The sequence below is a fragment of the Macrosteles quadrilineatus genome, unplaced genomic scaffold, assembly GCF_028750875.1.
Source record: "Macrosteles quadrilineatus isolate MER2022 unplaced genomic scaffold, UCM_ALF_1.0 Scaffold_9__3_contigs__length_116548681, whole genome shotgun sequence".
NCBI classification, from domain to species: Eukaryota; Metazoa; Arthropoda; class Insecta; order Hemiptera; family Cicadellidae; genus Macrosteles; species Macrosteles quadrilineatus.
The window spans coordinates 19,132,910-19,158,457 of NW_026542602.1; the positions used below are offsets into that span (position 1 = coordinate 19,132,910).

At 33.5% G+C, this 25,548-nt stretch overlaps 1 protein-coding gene across 1 annotated transcript in view; it reads left to right on the top strand.

Annotated features, from left to right (window-relative positions):
* The window catches only part of LOC129004296 (uncharacterized), a 64,358-nt gene that overhangs the window by 22,255 nt on the left and 16,555 nt on the right, over positions 1-25,548 (top strand). The window contains exons 9-17 of the mRNA XM_054432824.1: positions 2,403-2,568; positions 3,286-3,348; positions 4,776-4,886; positions 5,499-5,676; positions 6,222-7,103; positions 7,922-7,975; positions 9,766-9,828; positions 11,072-11,248; positions 12,399-17,666. Coding sequence (XP_054288799.1) covers positions 2,403-2,568; positions 3,286-3,348; positions 4,776-4,886; positions 5,499-5,676; positions 6,222-7,103; positions 7,922-7,975; positions 9,766-9,828; positions 11,072-11,248; positions 12,399-12,590 — 1,886 coding nt within the window. The 3' untranslated portion in view covers positions 12,591-17,666. The remainder of the gene's footprint in view (positions 1-2,402; positions 2,569-3,285; positions 3,349-4,775; positions 4,887-5,498; positions 5,677-6,221; positions 7,104-7,921; positions 7,976-9,765; positions 9,829-11,071; positions 11,249-12,398; positions 17,667-25,548) is intronic.

Genomic DNA, 25,548 nt, shown 5'->3' on the forward strand with positions numbered 1-25,548 from the left:
CCCAAAGCCCCAGAAAAGTCTAGAGGGCAGCATAACTATATGAAACCATGATTTTCTACTTAGCTGCGTCATAATACAAACCATAAGATTCATCTATAAAAGATAAAGACCAGTCAAAGGTTATTTTTTTTTTACTTTATCTCACTAGTTTTGGTTTCTGTACTCCAACTGATTACTGTAAGTCATGTCCCAATAATGTTTTACCAAAATCATGTTTCTATCAAATGTTTGGTGAGTTGGTGGCTTGGTCGGTAGCGCCACAAACTTTGAGCGCAAGGCAGCAATGTCTTGGGATCGGATCCTGGTTTTGTCACTACTTTTTATCAGTACCGGCTCACCCATTGCTTTGCTGGATATGTTTCACGCACAGGCCTATGTGGTCAGGAAAATTCAAGGTTATAAAAAACTTAGAACAAGCAAAGGATAGTGTTAAGTAGTAAATTTTGAAATTTCTGCTGGTGTAATCGAGTAATAGAAAACTCCTAACCCTAACTTAACTGAAAGAAGGGAGTCGTTGGCTTAGGCCAAGTTAAGAACCAAATTTAGTCCTCCCGTCCTGCTGTCGTTCTTGGGATCGTAGTATCTTTAAGTGTTGCCAACTTAGTTTAAAGATTACTCGTATTACGTTTTGTGTTATTTGGTTGGAATACTAAAGTGCTGCAAAAAAATAAGTGCGGCAATTAGCTACTTTGCGTGCTATAATCAGTGCAAGAAGCCCACTTTGTCAGGTAACTGTAGGAAATAATATATTTCGTACCTACGGCCAAAAATGAAGTTTTGCTGACTCGAGATCATTTTTAAGTTCGAGCCGGGGGTTCAAAATGTGTTGCTGAGGTAAAATAAATAATAATAATGCAATACAGTTTAAATTTTCAAACATGTTTATTTAAGACAGTTATTAGGTAAACACAATTACTAATTTACAATACATTAAATTTGTTGATTTGAGATCTACATCATAATTTGATTCGTTCAATCATCAAAAAGTAGCCTATTCAACATACATAAAAAAATGACACCTCAATTATAATAATTGGTTATGTTGGACAGCTGGAAAAAGGATGTAACAGAAAAAACCCTTATTGTATTAAATATACATATATTTAGGAAAATATTACTGTAAGTGATATCAATATTAATACATAGTTTTAAAAAGTTGTTAAATAACCAAAATGGCTGTGAAAGTTTAGATATCTAATATTACACTGAGTAAACCACAAGAGTTGAGACCAACTGTTAACCAAGAATACATACATTGTGAATATTGTGATGTGACAGCTTATGTAATACAGACTGTAATCTATTTATCTAATATAGACTGCAAACTGCAATATAAGTGTGATCCTGTTTCCAGGAGCTAACAGTTTGATCCTTCCTACCACAAGCCGCAGGACGTGAGTCAGCATGACTCGTAGTTTTTGTGTGTTTTTTTTTATATTTTTAAGTGTAATTTTTTCTCCTATAGGCCTACAAATTTATTCAAATATTGAAACTATCGGTAACTACACTCATTTGTTTTTTATTTTTTGGTCTGTTGAAACTACGTTTTACATGTTTTTCTTTTGTGACTTTAACCACTGGTTTTCGTTACCATACACTGAGATTTTTTTCATTTCTTATTCTTATTTTTAAACTTATTTGACGCTTAAACATATCAGACATTCTATATTTTAATTTTCAATTGTCATTTGCACTCGCAATAGAGAATGTGAAAATGCATGTATGTTTTGTTTTAGTCTGTATCACTTTTAGTTTATTTTTATTATAAATTAATACATTTACTTAAATATTGTTTGTTTTGTATGTTTACAGAATGTTACTCAAATAAAAACAAAAACCAGTGTCTTCTTGTGACCTACTTAGTAAACGTTTAAATTATAGTCTTGAGATTGATTTACATCCTTCATCTCATACATTAGTTAATCTTTGCATTCTTTACAAAATAGATTTTCTTATGCATTCAAATGGAAAGTAATAATTAATTTGTACATAATTACAATAACCCATAAGAGTCCAGTCGCAAAATGTAGGCAAGTAGAACTACACTTAGGCCCTATTCAATATCTCCTTTCATGAAACACACCACAAAATTTTGAGCCAAAATATTACCAACTTTTGTTGTTCCTGTTGAGCTTAATGCTTTTTTCATCTCCTATCAATGAAAGGTTGTTGGTTTGATGCTGAGAAAATCTAGTAGCTCTTTGATGGTTTTAAACTGAAGAAGCTGTGCTTGATCATTGGGCTCTTCAATGGTCCTGGTTTAAAGAACCTCCTAATTTTAGTCATTTACAAAGCTAGTATCTTATGCATTTAACATTAATCCTCCAATCATCTTAGCTTTAAAATACACACCCAAATATAGAAATATAATCTATAAAAAGTTCATCCTGTTCGGTTCGCAGGTCCTTCTCATACGATGCCTTCAGTGATCGTTGCCAAGATTATGGAGAAGCTGCGCGAGCACGAGAGAGAGAACTGCTCGGTCGCATCGCCCCCGCACGTTTCTACAAACACTGACCGCAACAATCGCTTCACCCGGGCGGCGCGCAACGTCATCACCAACCTCAAGTGAGTGCTGCATACACCTACAATACCTAATCCTTGGACGATTAACTGACTATCTAGACAACTGTGCTAAAAGAAATAGTCCCAAACAATTAAATGATGTGCAAGGCCATGATTCTCATACTGGGTAGCTTATTATGGAAAAAAACACATGGTAGTCAACTGTGAAAAAAGGATTAAGGACTTTTTAATGCATTAAAGATGGGAATTTCCTTTACTTTGAAGTAATAGTCATAAGTTTTGTAGCTTTTCCTACAGTATGAATACAGGATCAGTGTTTTTTTTTCACTCCCTAGTTCTAACAGTTCAGACGAAGCTACAAAAATAATTGTATTACCATATTATAAGGTACCACAATGATGCTCACCGTTAATAGGAAGACACGATCAGCGTTATTTCACTCGCTCATTCTAACAGTTTAGACCTCTGTCGTTAGTAAAATAATAATCTATTACCATGGTACTATTATTTTATGATGCTCGCTGTTAATAGCAATATGCAATCAGTGTGATAGTTACTGTATTTCATTCATTCTTTTAAACCGTTCAGAATGGTTTCCAAAGTAATACGGGTATTCTCAATACCTAATACCCATGTTTTCAGGCTAGAGATGGTGACAGTTCAGTAATAGGCTAGTATCCTAGTATGTTAAATGACACCTACTCTTAGCTTAAGGTATGTTTTATGCAAAGTTAATTTTTAACATCCTTTGTTTTATAGGAGCCCAGGGAATTCGGTTCTGACACCGGACAATCGAGCATGGCTGGACAGTCAAAACCAAAGGTAAGAAATGCAAAAACAAAATTATGTATTCCCATTCCAATAATCTATATTCTATAACATCATATTTTTTTTTATTTTCAGTTATCTTGCTGAATCTTATGTAAATATTATAAACTGTGAACAATAGTACATGTAAACAAAGGAGGGTGAATCAAAAACAAGCTGTACCTAGATTGCAAAGTTTGAAAAGAGGAAAATTTAGTAATTACCCAACAAAATGGTTGTTTCCTGTGTTATTATTGTGCAGTAAAAAAAAATAAGAGTTTGTCAACATTTGTTTACATTAGGTGTAGGTTTAGGTAGTAAAACTGGCCAGGCACTATAAATCAGTGGATGCTAATTGAATAAATGATTTTATTTCCATTAAAAAATTACAAAGTAAAAAACAAACATATCATTGGAAATATAACTGGCCACTTGATCAAGTTGTGTGGTCAGTAGAGAAAATTATTTAACAATCTAAAAATAAACATTAACCAACTAGCTCATATATAAAATGACACATGCTCACTCACTCACTCACTCTTTATTACATGTCTTACTGCTATCTATCCTAGCATCATGTCTAAACGGCTATGCTACCAACTCTCTGCGTGACCAACGGGTGGCTGGTAGCCCCGGGTTGTCCCAGGACTGTCAATGCATCTGTTCCCGTGGTACGGCATGGAGTCGGCTGCATAGCTAACTCACTCCTGTGGTACGGCATGGAGTCGGCTGCATAGCTAACTCACTCACGCTAAGCATTTATTTACACAGTCACACTTCTCATTCACACTTACACCTAAATGAGTACTACGCACTTGAATGATCGAACACAAAGTCAGAAAATTGAGCTTGAGCCTAGCTTTTACTAATTCTATGCTATTGCCACTGCAGAACAAGAAGATTGTACAGTTTAAAAATTCATGCTTTTCCTGTGATCGCAGGGTACAATAATATATCCCCACGAACTCAAAGGATGTTTGTGATTTCTCAGCTATAGACAAAAAAATTTTTTTTAATAAAATTTATTTTGCCGCAAAATACAATGAATGATAAATGTAAAAGCACAACTTGAACAAAAATCTCATGCTTTCACACCTTTATCATTTACTCATTCACATAATGCACGGAAAGCTCAGAAGTTGTCCAAGTAATCTGATGTAGTGTACAGCTACCATTAAAAACAGATTTGTAATTATAAGAACGGTGAGAATCATTTTATTTTTTGGTTTATTCTCATAACAAGTCAAGAGTCTGGGTGACATTAAGATACAACATGACCAAAGTTTGCACCTTTCAAAACATTACACAATTCTGAACCCGTGTGGAAATACATGTAAATAAACTAAACTAGCCAAACCACTGTATGATATTGCAGTATTCAGTAGTTTTTGTCTCATAGCAGTCTTGATAACATAGCATCTGTAATGTGATTGTTGTTGTAGATCACCAGAAGTGAGTCGGAAGAGAATCATCATCGGACAGCAGTCGTTCACTTTCAGTCGGGACGGAGATCTCATAGAAAGCCCTCCCTCCAGTCTTACTGACAGCGACAGGTACTAATTCAATACTTTCAATAATTAACTATTGTTTGTGTTAGTTAATGAGATATTCATTGTCATCTTTTTAGAGAGCAAAAACACATTTTGAACTTGCTTGCTTGGTCGTATATTGCAGTATGAAGTTTTGTTTTAACTGTTTCAAACAGTAAACTATCGTGTAATGAATTGGCCCCTGGATTAATGGTTTATTCAAGAATAGTTTTTTTATAAATTTACTAGTGTTACATTACTACCCATGGTTTCAGACTTCTTGAGTCTATCTTGAGGTGTCACAGGAACATCTTAATGAATGTGTCATCTAGCCAATGTATCCAGATCTGTTGAAATCATCGAAAATTCACACCTAAAACATGTACATACGACAAATAAACATAGAACGTATAGCAACTAGCCAGTTAGAGTATAAGGTTACAAGCAACAATGGAAGATGAGCAATTCAAAATGTTAGTGCTACTCGAGAAAGAATTCCATTTATGAACACTGGTAGATTGAAATATATTTTTAAGTGTCAACAAATATTCCAAAATCTTTAATTTAAAATTTACAACTCTGTTAGCAATGCATTTGATATGTATTTAAAACTCAGTTCTGTTAAATGTTAAACAGCAGATGGACGAGTAGCACCGGCACCCCAGGGCTTCAAAAGAACGATCTCTCATTGGACAAACCAAGCTTCCCCTCCATACAGGAGGCGGGAGAACCAGCTCCCCCCTCCCCTCCAACCACTGTTCCCCGCCATGCCTTTGCCAACATAGTCACAACTTTGCTGGCAGAGAAGAATCAGGTATTGTTAGGTTTTTATTTCAACATAATTTTGTTTATGTAAACAAGTCTTTTTTATGACAACAACCATTGATCATAAACCTACTAGGTAGCAGTTTAATTGATTCATTAACAATGTTTTTAGGAATACAAGACATTTGATTTTAAAGCGGTTGAGTTTAATAGTAAAATAAATTGTAAATAGCAAGTCAGTAAATAAAGAAAATGAACAAACATGTTTGAGTATCTCACATGTTGGTTGGGAGACACACTTCTTGAATCCAACAGCAACAGAACTACTTCCTTTAAATTGAAAAGGTGAAAGAAAATTGCAGGATGTTTAAAACTGGTTTTGTGGATAAGCCAATGATTCATTGGTCAAAGAAGTAAAACAAAATGGATTTAGTATGTTGTCAGTAGAAATTCCTCTTTTTATCCTCTAGTAGTACATTATGTGTAATTAGTTGCCATTTTGAATTTGATCTAATTTATACTTAGCATTTTTACACAAACCAATAGTAATAGTTACACCAGAAACATTACAAAAAATGTACTTTCTTCCTTCAGGAATCAAAGTTGTCAAGCTCTTCAATGGAAGCCCGCTCTTTGGGTGACAGTGGTGTTGGATTGCCGTCAAGCGGTCGATCGTCACGTGGAGTTGATGAGTTTGACAGTCCTGACTACGGCACGAGAACAGGAGCTGTCACCGTCGAACAACCTCTTCCAGAGACCCCCTCATCCCTCGAGGTTTTTCCATCACCAGATTCCTCCGGATCAACTGAAACTGCAAATGCACCTAGTGAATCTCAGGAAACTGTGTTGAATGAATCTTTTTTACCATCCATATCAGTGGATGAAACTTTGGCCAGCGAGTTTAGAGAAATTGATAGTAGTTTAGACTCAAAAAATGATCAACCAAATTCCAGTAGCATAGCACATATTAGTCAAGTTGAACTATTAAGTGAAGCTTGTAACGATGAAGAAACTTCTATTAGGTTAGGATCGGATTTTTATTCTAATACCAATTTACCGACGGGTAATCCTAGTATAAGTGATAAACATAGTGAAAAAAGTGTCAGTGTGACAGATTCAAACGTTTTAGAAAAAGCTTCTGTCGCGTCTAACTCATCAAGTATCCTGGAACGGCCTAAGGTTTATACTAGTCTTCAATCTTTTGACACATCAACTTCTTGTACTAGTCCGTTTCCTAGCCTCGCGAGTGAGTTAGAACAAGCACAATTGAAAGAGCAAGAAAAACCACCTGTAGTTAACAGGGAGACAGAATCGCAAGATGAGGAAGAATCTCACCCATCAACCTCAGCTCCAGTTCGAGTCATTGAGAGTCTAGACAAGGTAATAGAATCATTAGAGAAAATCATGGAGCCCCTGGAAGTCATCACGGAAAGCAGTCTTCAGTTCAACTCAGCCATTAGATCTCAATCAGATAAGGTACATCTCTCTAAGGTTAAGGTGCTTTCTTTTGTACCTATTATTGCTCATACAGAGTAGGCTATACGTTTGTATAGAATGTTGGTTGGTTAAGCTACTTTAGTTAATGTGGTATTCTAAATATATATCTGCAGCCTGATTTCCTAGATTTCCATTTTTACATTTCTAGACTTAAAATAAATATCCTGTAATTAAATTGAGGTCAGTCAGGTAGCAGTTTGAGTAGTCTAATGTTTTGATCAACTGATATCTTTATCTAAATGTTATTGGGTTGAGTTGAATTAGTTTATCTATTCTACCCTGACTAACCTAACCTGTTAACCATTGTGTCTGGTTTATGCTTTGCTGTACTAGTATCAATGTCCGGTTGATAAGAATGTTTTCCTGAAGAATCTTCTTCAAGGAAGAAACAGGGTTGTGACAGAATGTGGTTTTATGTACAACTGTAGAAATTTAATTTAATTATCAGTAGAGGCTCGATTATCCTACCTAAAACGGCCACGGCAAGGTCGGATAACACAGAAAATGATAAAAACAGTGTTTGCGCTGGCGCTGTGACCTCGCAATGAGTTGACGATCGCGCTGCGATTGTGGGACATGTTCACAATTGTGTCGGGATCGCGGTAGATGTTCAAGATGACACCGTGACTTTGATTGGGGAATTCGTACTTTTTAATGGAAAATGTTGATGCCTTGTTCACTTTTGGTTTTACTTTTTATAACTACTGATTCTGTAACAAGGGTTACCAATGAAAAGCTCAATGATAAATATAAGTTGAGTACAATTTGTTTTTACTCAGGTAGTAATTTCTGTTTAGGAAAAACTTGTACATAGCTTCGAAGATCTCAGATCACTTGCAAAACAACTTGTGGTAAGTATTTTGATATTACTTAAGATGTATTGTTTTTAATCACTAATAGATTGCTTAAAGTTTTTTTAATATGATGGAGGGTTTACCTTTTATAAATAAATATTATAAGAATAGGCTGAATCCGCTGCACTAAATACTACTGTAGTTAACCCACTGGCATATTTCCGTCCTGCCGCTAATGTGTTCTGGCATTCCTAGACGGAACTGTTCCATCCATGGACATTGCCACTAGCTCTACATTATTCCAAGGGATCACAGCACTTGTCGGATCAATAATTTTGTTCTATCTATTTGTAATTGTGACACTGTATATTGTCTGTATTTTTAAATTATTTGGTTGACTTGTTCTGTTTTGGAAAACAAAAATATTAGTTAACAAGTGGGAGTTATAAGGTTATGTTTTGTGTCAAAATGTCGCGACTGTCTGTTTACGATTGAGTGAAATAGACCGATATATAGATAATTTGCAAAAGTCTCCCAATATTTCTGAAGAGGAAGATATAGTCATTTTAAACATAATCCAGCATAATCAATAAGAAAGTTATAGTTGTATTTGTAAGTCACTAAAAGAGCCAATCAATTGAAACTAGAGGCCGCCCCATGGTTGAAAACTCTAAACATCTGATTGGAATTTCTTCCATCTGTTTTGATTTTATTTTTCTGTTAATATTTCATTGTTATTTCCTCATCAGCATGGCAACACATAAGGCCATGTTATTTTTGTATATTAAATTCATTTTTTGAGCCATTTTTTAGCCTATTTTAATTTATAAAGAGATTCTGCACATCTACAGGTAAATATCTTTTTAACAGTATGCGTATATTTTCCCTGTGATGCACACGAGCTGAGGAAAAAGGTTTTTAAGAAACATGGTTGCCTATTGGGTTCTTCTATAGCATGGGATATAGGATTCTTGTGTGTAGGTAGTGCATTTTTTGTATGCAAATGGGTTAACAAACTGTAATTGGTAAGATGTGTCTATAGTCCTATTTATGTATTATATTGTGTTATATTTATTTATATTGTTATATTTGATATTGTGTTGTTGTATTTTCTCTTCTATTTATCATATATTTGACTAAAGTTGGCTGTTAAACGCTTTCAAAACTGTTCCTTATTTAACTACTTTTATGTTATACATGTTGACCGTTAAAATGAATAAATAAAGTAACAGAAACATCTTACTTATTAGAAAATGACAGGTCATGTTACAATTTATTTTACTTTTGTTGTTTTTTATCAAGTAGACACTGATTTTCACACATTTCTTTTAATTGTGTATAGAAAAAAAAAACACTTGTAATATTCTTTTCTTGGACAAAAAATCTATACCAGAAAGTTTTGATTTTGTTTATATTTAGAGCAGGCTTTCCTCTACAGTGTACCTACACTCTAAAGTGTTAACCTACACTCTTTGCCCTCTTGTCTCTTTGCTCTTGACCCTCTTCTTTGCTATTGAGAAGACTCACCCACTGTACAGGCAAGCCTGCTCTTCTTATCGGAAACAAAATCAAATCTCACTTCTAACATAAGTTAGTAATTTCCATTTTCTTTCTCCTGAATAACAATAATTTTAAATTTCCTTATGCGCTTACTCCCTTATACTCTCTTGTTCATAAAAAAATACATTTTATGTTTTATGTATGGAAATCATTACCTGTTGTAGGATATCAACTTGTTCATTTCTGCCAATGCTTGTGATGAAAGGATTAAGAATTAGTTATTTAGTAGTCATTAAGTCCAAATTCATGCATCAAGTTTTACATTATTTTTTGTTACAATTTCACAGGAGGCTAAAGTACCAGTTGAAATCGGCAGTTGTGAACACTTTCTGAACTTGACCATCAATGAGGTATGAACTATTTTGTCATTCACGAATATTATAATGACGCTATTTATTGTATTGCTGTACATGAAACAAATAAAGAAGATTTGAATTTGATTGGTAAAAAGAAAAAGTAATTTTATGCATAAATTAGAAAAATAGGGATGGCAGCTAGCCTACCTTAGAAAAAGTGTTATTATTGTTATTATTGTCTATAACATTATTGATTGAAAGAGTAGCCTAAAATAAGATCAATTATCATATTATAAGGCTAAATTTATAGAAGTTAGTAAAAATTTTAATGTTTACTATTTGTCATTTGGATATAGTCACCAAAACCAGTATAAAAAACTAAATAGTGCATCCTTCAATTGAGAGAGAGAGTGGATTGAGTCATTGATGAGAACTCAGAAATACACAACATTATGATGCAGATTAAGCTGTTTGGGAATGTTAGAGTTTTACTTGATGAACACTCACCAAGTTTACTGACTTTAACAGAATTTTGAAAAATCATCCTATTGACAGAAACTTTACCATCGCCATTGGACTTAACTGGCATTCCTCTGCTTTCATACATGATTTGCCAGCGTTTTGCTACTGACCAATACAACATGTGTACAAAGTTGTTCAGATCTAAATTAGACCCTCCCCTTTTACCCCAATTACCAAACAATTCTCCCATTGCAGACAAAATTGTGTTACAAAACATGAAAGTAGAGTAAAAAAAATATTTTTTTTTTTTTCAAAAACAGAAAACTGTTACAGATTATTTTCAAAAAAATTATTTCACGGTAGTTTATGTCTTGTAAATATTTTATTTGATCTTGGAGACTAGATCTTCTTTGTGCGAGTGTCATTGTGTTCAAATACGTGTGTTATTCATTTTAATTCCTGTCAAATAACTCATTCAGTAATCAGTAATGTTTTGATTCAATATAAACATGTTAATTACCATAATTTAATACTGTATTGTAATTTAATACACTTTCCTATTCAATAGTATTTTGCGGATTAACCACGATTTTACGTATCCAGGAAGCCTCAACACTACTTTATCCCGGTTAATCGGGAGTTGAGTATCACAGGTTGAGGTTGCTACCTCTTTAAAAATGACTTCACACCTGTCAGAGAATGGACATCAACTGAAAACAATGTTTTGAGATGGCAAATCACCAAACAAACATTCACCCTTCCCAACTTGCGGTGCCACCTTCACATTGGTGCTTGTGGTGTTATTGGCTGACTGATTGTCATCAAATGATTTCAGAGATGTGAGCTGCAGTGTAGGGTTGTGAGGCTGGCACTGTCTAGTTATCAGTCTCACCTGGCTCAAGATACATCTCACTACGAGCTGAAGTGTTGTCTCAGCGTAGAGGTCTCCAGATTGTCTGACTTGCTGGACACAGCCTCTGATCCCGACATGCTCAACACTCTAGTCAAGCAGGTTTGTGCTGCATCATAGTGTGTTTACGTTTACATTCTTTGAATTTACATTAAAACATCATTTTTCGGCAGTAATGGATTTTACTTACTGTAACTTTTATTTAGCTATAGGCGCTACTATACCTCCTTAAGTAGTGTATAGTTTAATTTTTCTCAATACAAAGAAATGTACTTTTTTACCAGGATTTAGGCAATGGAATGAAAGAATTCTCGGTGGATCAGCATAGATTTTTTTAACTGAGTCATGTTGGTGCATCGTGGTACAGAAAAAATATACAATCTTTTGTTTTGGGCGGAAACCTGGTTAGGCTAAAATTGCAGCATTGATTGCTTTGAAAAAGTACAGACTTGGAAAAAAATTTAATATTACTATCGATCAATACAAAATATTTTACATGATCTCCCTCATATCACAGTAAAATTGTGAACATCTTCCGTGGTCTTGGCGGAATCGTGATGGTCTTCCACAGTCACAGAAAGATTAATTGGGAATGCCTTCCGCAGTTATAGTGAAATCGCGAACATCTTCCACATTTATCAAGACATGTTTATTGACGTTTGTAATGCAATGTACTTTGTCGACTGCAATAAAAGAATTATTATTATTATTATTATTATTTATGACAAAATCAAGGACATCTTCTGCAGTCTCTGTGAAATCGTAAATGTGTCCTTTGGGCTCGACAAAATCATGAAAATCTTTTGCTGTCACAGTGAAATTGTGAATTTCTGCCGTCAAGGCAAAATTGTGAACATCTTCTGTTGACACGGCGACATTATCATCATCCCCCACAATTAATTGCAGCAAAACTGTGAACTGCATACTCGATTGTGGCAAAATTGTCAATCTTCACAGACACTTTCTGTGATCGTAAAAATTAGAAGCTTGGCTCAACCCTATCTGATTTTGACCAAATGCAATGTATTAATTTTCCCTCACCCATCCCACAGGCCAACTGTTAGCCCGACCTGCCCAAAATATTGGGAACCACTAGAATCCTGTTTTCTTACCATTTTAAGGTGACTAAGCAATCATTGGAATTATTTAATTTTTATCTTATGAAACCAAACTTACCTGCTGTCTATATGTATAGTTGATTATATAATTTGTATTAATGTATTATGCTAATTTAGAAATTTCAAATTTTTAGATGACTGAACTTTTGAAACATCAAGCAGAGTTGAGCAAAGAACTTGATCAGTGGATGAGTCAATCAGCTGAGGAGGCACCAGGGTGTCATCAGCTGTGCGAGGTGGTGTTGCGTCGTCTGCGAGCTCTGGAGCTGCTTGTCCACCGCAACACACAGGCACTCTCTGACCTGCGAAACCAGGTGTCTCACTGACCAAGTGACGTACACTAGACAAACCAATCAGCTGAGGAGGTGCCAGGGTGCCATCAGCTGTGCGAGGTGATGTTGCGTCGTCTGCGAGCTCTGGAGCTGATTGTCCACTGCAACACACAGGCACTCTCTGACCTGCGAAACCAGGTGTCTCACTGACCAAGTGACGTACACTAGACAAACCAATCAGCTGAGGAGGTGCCAGGGTGCCATCAGCTGTGCGAGGTGATGTTGCGTCGTCTGCGAGCTCTGGAGCTGCTTGTCCACCGCAACACACAGGCACTCTCTGACCTGCGAAACCAGGTGTCTCACTGACCAAGTGACGTACACTAGACAAACCAATCAGCTGAGGAGGTGCCAGGGTGCCATCAGCTGTGCGAGGTGATGTTGTGTCGTCTGCGAGCTCTGGAGCTGATTGTCCACTGCAACACACAGGCACTCTCTGACCTGCGAAACCAGGTGTCTCACTGACCAAGTGACGTACACTAGACAAACCAATCAGCTGAGGAGGTGCCAGGGTGCCATCAGCTGTGCGAGGTGATGTTGTGTCGTCTGCGAGCTCTGGAGCTGATTGTCCACTGCAACACACAGGCACTCTCTGACCTGCGAAACCAGGTGTCTCACTGACCAAGTGACGTACACTAGACGAGCCAATCAGCTGAGGGGGTGCCAGTGTGTCATAAGCTGTGCTAGATGGTGTTGCGTCGTCTGCGAGCAAGGTGTCACTCTGACCTAAGTAGATTTAGCAAACCCTCTCGACATTCTGATTCTACTACAATTTTAAATTACTCTTTTATTTAACTAAAAGAAGTTCTTTTAGATCTTTGCACACACTGAGTTGAAATTTCCCATATTTTTATGAAATTCCTACAATTACGGTTGTAGATATATTTAATATCACTCACAAATCACACAAATGAAACTTTGATTTGGTAAATTTTTGAGCTTATTACCTTCTTTGCCCTGAATCTTTTTCCTTTTGTGAGTAACAATGGAACTTTTAGTTTGAATAAGATATGTATATGTATGTTTTGTACAACTGTTTGTATGGCATTATGCTGTTTTTTAACTTGTACAATGACAAAATGCAATTAGCTTAAGCATTGCACGTTTAGAAAATTTAGACTTTGGTCAGGAAAAACTCTTTCAACTAAAATGGTTTCTTCACCAAGCTGGATGTAATATTGAAGCTTTTTAAAATCTATCTCAGTTTGGAACAACTTTGAGAGGTTATTTTTTAAATAGCTTAAATGACAATTTTTATCATAAAAATTCTTATACACCAGTTATATCTCACAATGAATTCTGAAACTCATAAAGCTGACTTGTCAACAACTTTTTGCTGAGTTTTACATGCCTTGTACTTAAATTAAGTGATTACTCAACTTAAAATAACCATTTTTATATCCTAAAAAAGAATTCCCAATCTTATTTTAAGGCTTTATGTAGGCTAAATATTTCAACTTAAGTTTATGATGGATATTTAAATCCTCAGGAAAACGTTTTGTTGTGCAGCTAAAGTAACCAAAAAAGTTAATTTCATAGCTCGACTAGACAATATGAAAATGCTACATACAAATTATAGTACTGCAAAATAATTTGTGGTAATCTAGATTAGGCAGTGTGTTTATAAGTCTGAATAGGGCACAACATTATTTAATGTGATAGCATTTAAAGTTGAAAACTTTTAGGTATTGTTTGCTCTTTTTTTCTGATTTCCCTTAAAAGAAAGTTATATTGCAAAAGTAATTACTTGGGACCATTTTGACAGGGTTTTTGATAATTTTTTCTAAGAAGCTAAATAGTATTTTTTTTTTATAATACACCTTGTAAAAAACGTTTTAAGGGTCTTTGCAGTGTGTACAGCCTACCTGAATACTGGGAATATCATGTGAATTTTCATGACCGAGAAGGAATCCATGAACTGCTGGTCAATTTTGCATAGAAGAAAGGTTTGAAATTTGGAATGAATGCAAATAAAATCTGCCACTAAGCACTGTTTGTTGTCGTTTGGCTTCCTTTTGTCAGGAAAAATGATCTTGATCTCATCACAAAATCACAATGTTGCCCATGATCTTGCAAGTCGCTGCGATTGTAAGAAATTATTTGTACATCGCTGCTATTCCTGTATATCATCACAGATAGGGCCCTATTTTTGAAATGGTTGACTGTTGAGTTGAGTGTTGAGTCACTCACTTTCCAATTGTTATGTATTTTTCATTTTTCAAACGATTGACAGTTGACTAATCCAACTAAAACTACTCACCACCAATTGAGCTGTTGAGTGAGCAGTTGACTGCACTTTCTTTTATCTCCCTCAGCAAAAATTGTTATTTTTTTTATATCAACGCCATATTGTAATTGCTTTGTTTACTACTACTATTACTAACTGAGATTATAGGTTAGGTATTTGTTGTCAATTATTGCCATAGTGCCCAATATTTTATTCTATTGTTTTCTGTATAATAAATTACATTTTTATTTACTGTGTCAATAATAGACTATCAAATCAAGGGTTGTATCCTTGTTGGTATGTTGCAATACTTTGAAAAAGACGGCCTACTAATTAAACTTATTATAAGATAATTATTATTATGATTTATTAACTTAAACATCAAACACAATTAAAAATAACAAGAAAAAAAAACTATGAAGGGAACTAAGGTGATTTGTTCTTAAATAGAGACGAAGAAAGCAAATAACTTATCAAACGGGTATAATTATAATGAGGTATAGCCTAAAACAAGGCTCCGTGGTTAATTTATTTCGAAAACTTATAAAAAAGGTACTTTTGCAATCACTAAGATTAAGACATAACCTTAATCTGGCAAGTGACAATCTCTACGGACTGAGCTGACAGTTTACCTCAGTTTCTCGAAATATGGCAGATTGAGTTGAGATTCAGATTAGCTGAGAAAAGGATCCATCCAGAATTTAGAGTGAGAGGTTAGCTTGAAGCTCGCAAGCCAATCTGCACCTGTGCTATTGGTTCAAAATGATGTCATCTGTTTTTCGTGCGGTGTTGCCGCTTTCATTTCTAAACGAGTCACTTAACTAGTGATCACCAACTCACTTCTCAACTGTTGGATTTCAAAAAAACAAAATCCTCTTGTTGGTTGAGTTGAGTGTTGACGATTGACTCAACTCTCAACCATTACAACAATAGGGCCCATAATGTGAGAGATGATCACTAACGTGCTGGGATTCAAACAAACATCACAGTTTATTGTTATGTCAGCGGGCAATTATCACGGATGTTGCCAAAATCGCAAGAAATCATATATGTTGCTGTAGATTTTTTATCATGGAGTTAACTTGAATCTCTTTGTCATGGTAGCTGGACACCCTGCTTTGTTAAAAAAAATCTTGTTTTTCTGGGATGATTTTGATTTTGTTTTAAGAATTAAAGCAGATGGTAGGCTGCAGATAAACTATAGAGTTATCAGCAATGTCCTAATTTAGACTTCTCCGTCCAGTTTACAAGAAAGAGCTGCAAATAATTATATGGCATTACTAAGTAGAAAAAATCTGATCTGATTATCATAAAAATTAGATAAACCACAATGTCTCAGTCAATGCTAACATTAAATATTGAAAATACAATTGAAATAATAATAAAATAACAATGAAAGGCTAATTTTGATGTGTTTATACCCGTTTTATCTAAAACATGCTTCATAAAAACGTATAAGAAGAAGGTTTTTAAGAGAAGTTTATTCGTGTGTCAAAAGAAAAATTAACGGAACAGTAAGTTGTTAATTAAAATGTTGCATCTGTTTTTAAAATAATAATTACAAAGAGTATTTTTCAAATGTCTTAAGCTTGTGTACCTATTGTAAATAAGTCCTAGTAATTATTTGAAAAATTTATTGTCACCATAGTTGTATTCCATTGGTTGTGAATGTTGCACAAAATCTAGTTTAACATAATATTACGGTTGTTATTGTAAATTTAGTGCCTTCATTTAGTGTCGAGAAAAACCTTATACTTTATTGAAAAATGTTAAATAATATAAAGTCATTAAAACTAGTTGAACTTCAGCACTCCTTTAAGGACTGCTAAAAACTGACAATGAGATGCAGCTTTAATTTGTTGAACTATGCATCATTGTATAAGGATAGTTTATGAAATTAAGTAGTTCTAAAAAATAAAGTTATATTTTAGTTATTACTATCAAGAAACTTTATACATCCTCTAAGATAAATTCTGTATCGGTAATATCATTATTAGATAAAGTAATTGTGAAATCCAACTAGGCAATGTATAAGATGTGTACATAACTATTTCCTGTAATGTACTTATATGAAAGTTACTTAACTTGTACATAACGTGTTTACATATTAAATATTTTATTAATAATATATATATATGACGTACCAAATCTAATTAATATACTAGATTAAACTTCTTCCTTTCATTTGGCCATTGGAAATATATATAAAATATATACTGATGTTATACAAGGTTAAATTCAACTGCTTCAGACACAGTTGTTTATTTTCAAATTTAAAAGAAAACATGAAAAGGTGAGCCAAAATAGAAACAATAATCTGGTTGAGAATTAAACAATTTTTAGTGAGTCGGTGGCTCAGTCGGTAGCGTCGCGGACTCCGGGCCCAAGGCAGCGATGTCGTGGGTTCGGATCCTGGTCACTGCGGATAACATTTTATCAGTAGGCCTACAGTTCACCTTTGTACTGTACCGGCTCACTCCTTGCCTTGCTGTTAACAATCCACGCTTTATGGCTTAGTCTATGTGGACGGGCAAATGCAACGTTAAAAGAGGCCACCAACCTCTTTAAAAAAATAAGAAAATGTGTAAACAAAAAATATTAAATAACCTTGACATACATAAAACATTTAAACTTGAAATAATTTCAAGTAATTCTTGACACAGTTGTTATTGCTGATTCAATGCACTGAGATTACAGTTGTTGATGGTCTGTGATGCTGTCTTTGACATGAAAACCCAAATGATTATCAACAAAGATTAAACTTTAAATATGTAATTCAATTCAGTGAGTCAACTTCCCTATAAGTTGTGTTACAAATATCAACATGGTTTACAAGATTACAGCATGTAAGTAAAAACTATATTTCAACCAATATTTGCTCTACATAGTTTTTTAAGTGAATAACCACTATGTTTTTTACTTATTACTTCAAGGTTGGTCATATTTTACTACTAAATTGACTAGAACTTCTTTAAAACAGCCACAAACTAGCTAGTGTTACCAATTATTGTTGAAGTTATGAAATTACATATTTTCTGTAATAAACAGCATCACCATAGAATAGAGATATTAAACATAATACACAGTTAGAGTACAATTTCATAATTCCCATAAGTTTATCATGGTATCATTGAAACTAGCCCATATTCAAATTGAGTAGACAGTTTCTTCTCTAGGTACTGAACAATATAATAGGCTGTTATATACTATAGCGCTTGTAATGCATAAAGGAAAAATCAAACAGGCGGACATCATTTGGATGTTATTTGCATAAAGATTGCTCAAATTTGATGTAATTTCCAATGGCCAGATAATCAAACATCTTATTCCAATTTGACCAGGGTGTAAGTCTTACTTAGCATTTCCAACTATCTAAAACTTGACTAATCCAACAAGAAACTGAATAAGGACAATCTAAGTCGAGCTTTAAGGAAATATTGTATTTTAATATCCAGTTATATCATGGTTAAACACTCAAAATATTTTTATATCGTATTAAAGGCTGATTGATAATAAATGTGAAGAAATGAGATTGAGTACTTAATATGGAAACTGTTTTAATATGTTCCTTGTTAAACCTATTATTATACAATTTGTCTTAATTTAATCGTCTTCGTATTTTTTAACACATGCCTTCTAGTAAAGTTATGATTGTATAACAAATTTGTCTACTTTTTCTAAGAGAATTGTTTTTTTTTTCAAAAGTAGTTTAGTTAATTTTCCAATCCATTTCAGTAAAATGCATATTCTTAATTATATGACAATTCAGCTCGGTTGTTATTTTTAACTACTGATTAACTATTTTTACATTGTTAATGCCTAGTTACAAATTTGTCTTCTTGGTAATTTTTTTTTATTTTTAAGGTTTTAATTCATAAGTAAGTGTTACAAACCTGAAATACCATGAAATCACCATGGATGTGTAGGCCTATGGGTTATATCAAACATGACCAAAATATATTTTATACATAGAACGATAGAACTTATATATTTTACATAAAACTATTTTAACAAAGGAAGAAAGCTAAGCTTAAAAATTAAGCATACCTATATTTATAGGCCTATTGTTATTTTATTTTAAATCAATATGTTAACTAACTAATGTTAAGTAAAATGTGTTTCAAAGTATTCATTATCAAATCATTGATACTAACATAAACCATCCTTTATTTTAATCAGGTAGATGATAGAGTCAAGCTAAAAACTGCAAAAAGCTTTTTCATTTCTTTGCAAACAAAACCTTAACAAAAATCCATTACTTTTTACTAAACCACCTCTGTACACATTCCCAAATGTATTTTAACTTGTTTTATATCGATTCTATTTTCTTTGAAAATGGGTTTTAATGAAGATATTATAAACTTAACATTTTGTCTTGCCTTATAACAATCTTATAATGCAACTCCTTATTGATCCTTTAATCAAACCTTTAACGTCTTTCATCAAAGATTTGTTTTGGAACCTAACATTTTTTCTATTTTATTAACTAGTATGCACTGGAATAAATATTGTTATTCTTCTACATCACTAATTCTTTTCACCTTAATGATTTTCAAACAAATAATTTTTTCGATGAAGAAAATGATATTAAAACGCTTTGTATATTTAGCGGTTTGGAGCAAACTATATGATTCGTGTCTATTTTATTATGAACTTGTAGATAGTTGATAGCCTAATATTGCGCAATATTTACATTGTACAAGCATTCCCTAGGTTATTGGATAATTTCCACTTTTAAATAATAATTTTGTATTTTTTCTAACATTTTGTTGTTATATTGAACTTGTTATGTTGAGGTTAGTTCAGATAAGGTAATTGTTAAGTATTGTTATTGTTCATGCCAGGTTATTTATTAATATATTTTATCATCTTAGCAATGTTATATTTAATGCATTTTGCACAAAGTTAAAAATAAAATTTTTGTTTTCTTAGGTTGTTTTTAGTCTCTGGTTACCTTTAAATAACTTGCAACACAATTTGACAAACAGAACCTTGTATCATGTAACATATGATATGGTTCTTGTAGGGGTGTGCGATGCATCGAAAATGCATCGAAATTTCGATTCGATGCATCGAATCGCGATTCGATTCAGTGGTGGTCAAAAAACGATTCGATTCACGAGGGAGTCAGTATCCATATACGAAAAACGCCTGCAGAAAGTCAATGCAATACCCGCAATACAGGAGCGCGTTGCTGTTGCGTTTCCTTTACGAAGGCGTTCTTATTTAATACATTCTTTGCATTAAATATAGCTTTAATTGTTTTATATTTTTTTGTTTTGACATTGCAAATGATTAGAGGTTTGTTTTTTGTCTTGATGTAAGCAGTGTGTGAAATATTTTACTACTGTGAACCTAGCCAAAACAAGGTAGGTTACTCCAAAATCATTTTAAAAATAAGTCTGAAAAATTGTTACTTAATACTTAACTAGTAAAATTAATGTTATAGACTGATTCATTTGGTATTTTTGTTAGGTGTCTGCCGGTCCCCGTCCCCGAATTTTTGTTGGGGCAAAAGAAAAAAAAAAGAATAATTTATTTCCAAAGAAACACTCTTATATTATTATATATATTATTACAGAGGAATTAAAATGTTCAAATGAGAATTTAAAATTAAGTTGGCTCACGACCTTTAAGAATAAAGACACAACAGAGCAATTGCCGCACTGCCACTAGCCAGAGCCAGGTCTAGTCGTCTACTGATAAGAGTAACAAGACAAAAGCCGTGACGCAACACTAACAGTGCAAAGAAAACAAAGTCAAAAGAATAGAAAGACTATTTATCCAGACATACTAGTATAATCATTTATTGTTTATTCAAGACCTAATTAAAAATATATTTTATTATTTTACATAATAAATTATAAACAAAAGAAATATCTGATATAGTGAACAGATCTGTATCTTGGTTAGATGGGGTTAAAAAAATATATTTCTAAGATCCAATACAATATTTACAACTCACAAATTACATTGAACTAATTTCTTTGAAAATAATCTCTAACAGTTTTGTGTTTTTGAATAAAGAAATATATTTCTTTGTCTCTACTCCCTTGTTTCATCACTTGCATTTTGTCAGCAATTGAAGCAACTGGGTAGCAACCGGGTGGTGTAAGAGGGGAGGGGGAGGGTCTATGACCTTGAATTCACACATCGTTGCCCGGGCCTGGCTGGTGAGACTGATTCATTGTTTTTGTTGACATACTACTACCCTTCCTTAAGAGAAAAAGGCCCTGCTGTTCCAAAAACATTGAGGGTAGTTTAAAAACATTGACCTGTGTTGCCAAGGGCACTAGGCTAGAAGATAGCATTTAACTTTCTTGTCTCTTGATTTAATATTATTTTAATCTTCTATATATTATTTAAGAGTTACTTTTCGGGTACCTAATTAGTTGTGATATTGTTTGGCTTTATTTTATGGATTTTTAATTCTTTTCATTCATTAGCTATCAAAATCAGTTGTTTTAGGATTTTAATCTCTTGCAGTAGGTCTATACTACTGTATGACATGATATGCATTTTTTAGTCCTTATTAATTATACCATAAACAATGTTTGTATGTTATTTACTGTTTTTGAGTTTTATAGGAAATTAGTTTACACAATATCTTTTCTTCAATGAGTTCTCCACTTGACATGTTGCTTCTAGCCTATTACTATTTTAGGCCCTATAAAAATAATGCCTAGGTAAAGCTGTAGGCCTACTGATGCCAATAATAATTCTTTATTTATGATGATGTAACAAATAATGTAAGTGTGAGGTTATTATACTAAGGAGGTTAGGAGGCAGGGAATGAATGATACATATTGCATGGTGGAAACATATTATTTTTATTTTCTTCTTGCTTGCAGTCCTGAAGCCGGTCCACAGGCCCTAAACTTGTGATATGTAAATTTATTTCTTAATGGTCTTTTTATATTAAGTTCCATTCAAATTTGTTGTAATTTAGCTACCGGCACCTATTTAGTTATTTAAACAGTTATTAAAATGAGAATGAATGTCTTGATAAAAAAAATATTTTCTTCTTTCTTGCAGTTGAGCCAATTCAAGTAAAAATTATGAAATAGGCAAGTAAAGCAGCTCACTGGTATTTCCAGCAGTTATTCTAATACATATGATTGAAAATAAATATTTTTTCACCTAAAATTCATATGTAAAGTATGAAATAGGCCTAATACCACATCAACAAAAATTTGTATTACACAAATGTGATACATTTTAATTATTGTTAATCCACTCAATTGACAATTATGAATAGAAAAATACCGTATTGCTTCGAATCGAGTTGCATCGAATCGAATCGAAAATCTTTTGAATCGAATCGTTGCTTCGAATCGAAAATTTTTTGCTGCTTCGCACACCCCTAGTTCTTAGCAATGATTATTTTATCTCTATCTTTTGTTCAGAGAATCATGTCTGTAGTCTGTACAAATTCTGGGTGTATGTCTGTTCTCTAATAAAATTAGGAATATTTTTAGCACCCAATGCTAACTTCATATTTTTTAATTTTTCTTTGGATTTAAATTTCCATGTCATTTGATTTTTATGGACGGGTGTATATTTTAAGTGGTTGACACAAATGCTTTTTCGCTGTGTCAAAGGTTTACTCACTGTGAGGATAATTAAATGGCATTAAAGGAAAGTCTCTCTTAAGTTCAGCTTCACTAAACATTTTACTATTCACAGCTACACTGTCACTACTAAGGACAGTTTAAAATTAAATTGTTATCTGTTATGATTTTTCTTAGAAACAGATGCCACCCAAAAATACTAATCACTTAAATTATTAGTTATGTTAATATTAACTGTTTAATTATCTTAGACAAATTGATCTGAACAACATTTCCAAAGAATTATTTCGGGTTTTAACTGTTTTTTGTAAAACATAAGTCCTTAGACACCCATTATCACTCTCATCATACAAACACTCAGGCTAGAAGGACAATTTTCCTTAGAGCAGTCTAAAAATCTAACTCTGGGACTATTTATCAGAGAAAGGCTGTACAGAATGTTATAGCCTACTGGTACCCACATAAGGTTTTATATTTAGCATGGGCTGGTGGTAAGCAATCTCATTTGTTCAGTTGTTAAAATAATGTCTGCAGGATTGATAACAATGCAAATATTTGATCACTGAACTCCTGAACATAAATAGGTAATATTTAAATTACTACATCTCGTATCTTTTCAGGCTGCAGCTTTAATAATCACTGGGGGAAAACAAATTTCATTTTAGGAATGATTTTCTGGGCGATACTGATGTCTGTTACATTATGTCTTTTCCGTGAGTAAAAAAAAATAGTATTAAAACATGGAATTGATTTCTTACTTTTTCATTTTTTATTTGTAAAATTGTCATTGAATATTTTGTATAGAGTAGGCTATAGTCCATATTCAAAAACATCATGTAGTGGTGTATAACCAATTCTTTGATTCAGTTGTGTCGTAGATTTAAGCGGTTTCTGTGATTCTGTGTCTTTAATTTATGTTAGAATCAACAGTAAATAAATATTTTCATGACATGTCAATATAACTGCCCATGGTTGTATAAACAACCATGATGTATATTTTTATTATCTTAGTCTAGTCATATTTGAGAAACTACCTAAAAAAACTCTTATAAGTATAAAACTTGGTACGTTTATTCAATTTTACTTCCGAAATAACATACTAAAAGTCCTCGGAAAAAAATTTGTGCTACAGCCGCCTCTTGGAAAATGGCGTCCAAAAACCAGTTTTTGCCGGATTACTCAACAACTATTCATCCTATAAAAGAACATTAAATGCAAAAAATATTCGCCAAAGAAAGAGCTACAACTTTTGTATTAAGAATATTTCGATATAATTAACCGTTTAGCCATAAAATGCAATATTCAGACAATAAATTGGAAAATTCTAAAAAAAAAAACATTAATTGCCATTAAAAATGTTTAAATAAATTAATAAAAAACTATTTTACTATTTTAATTCAAAAATTGGAATGTTTTGAACATTTTCATACCAGTAACATAACTTCTCCTTTCAATTTATATTTTCTGTGAAATTTTAAATGCCGTTGCTAGACTACCATAATAAACTAGCATAATAAAAATAACGCGGAAACTCTTGGCAAGCAGTAGTACTTCAGTCTGATGATGAATAAGGTTGGGACAATTATGTAACTGGATACAATGATAATTGTTTGAATTAAAAAATATTTAATTGTATAAAATGGGTTTGTTTTTAACTACATACAATATTAACCTATTTCCACTGATTTAAAGGGTGTTTTTAAAAGAATGCCGGGATTTTAAATGATAATTTTTGGGTACTATTCAAGGTAACTAATCGTTTTATACGTCGAATTGAAGCTAAAATAACTAAGTTTTATTTCCCTTGTAGCAATGGAGAAAACTTTGGCCTTAAGCGTGCGCATAACAGGTGCGCAGTGGTAGGCCGCTATTGTGACTCATAGGCTTGACGCCAGTCGCCAGTAAATAAATAAATAAATAAATAAGGTCTTTATTTGCAAGCGTTCATCAAAGTACAAACTCTGTTTTTCATGACAACTTTTGTCAAATTAAGTAAATAAAACAATACAATAATCTATTAATAAAATCAAAAGTATAAGTATCTATACAGTTTAGGTAAACATTTCTTTTACACATTTCTTAAACCTATTATAACTGTACTCTTTTTAAGTGTGTGGCAAAGCATTGTGCTTTTTGGGACCAAAGTAACTAAACCCCTTCTTCCCCGTTTCCAGTTTTGTCTTTGGCAAGTGCAGCAGGCTGTCCTGTCGAGTACTGTGATCATTGACTTCATGCCTAAACACCAACTTTTTCCCAAGGTACTCAGGTTTTCCCGTCTGAAGAACTTTGTGGGCCAGATTTACAGTTTGTATGTCGGAGTTCCCCATGATTCGATTGTCAACACCTTGGCACTCAATCTGGACTCGCTAGTGTGATCAATGTTTTCAGATTGTAGACCTTGAAAGAATCATCAAATTTTCCCCAGTAAGGCAACAGGCAAAAGCAGGAAGAGCATAGTATATAACAGGAAAAATGGTTGAACGGACAATTTCCTACTTAGAAAGTTCTGGCAAAATTGAACTTAGTCTGCAAAGTTGTACGACGGTTTACGGCACAACAGAAGAGACACAGATTGCAATCATATATATCTATTGCTATATAGATATGCCAGATGGCATTTATATCTATCGCTAAATTAAACTAAATTTGGTACTTGGTACCACTTGGTCTTATGTGATCGTTGGGTGCCACGAAACTCATTAAACCAGCTTCAAGTTTCTTTATATCATCATAAAGAAACTTGAAGCTGGTTTAATGAGTTTCGTGGCACCCAACGATCACATAAGACCAAGTGGTACCACATGGTATCACATGGACCAGATTGGTCTTATGTGATCGTTGGTGGCACCGAAGTGTTTTGAAAAGACATTCACCTGGCCGGCTAAAAACAAGCGATGACATAGTCAAAGAAATCCAACAATTCTGCATCAGAAGCCCGAAAAAATCTATTGCCCGACAAAATCTTCAGTTGAACAAACCTAAATTGGTCACTTGATGATGTTATCTATAAAAGATAGAGTCGTTGTGTCGAAAAGGATTGACTTAAGACATCAGATAAACCCGCCGATCGCCTTAAGCGTACAGACTTTGCCAGTTTTACGCTCATATAAGATTGATGAAGATCTGAATTTTATTAAATCATTCCGATTTGTATCAA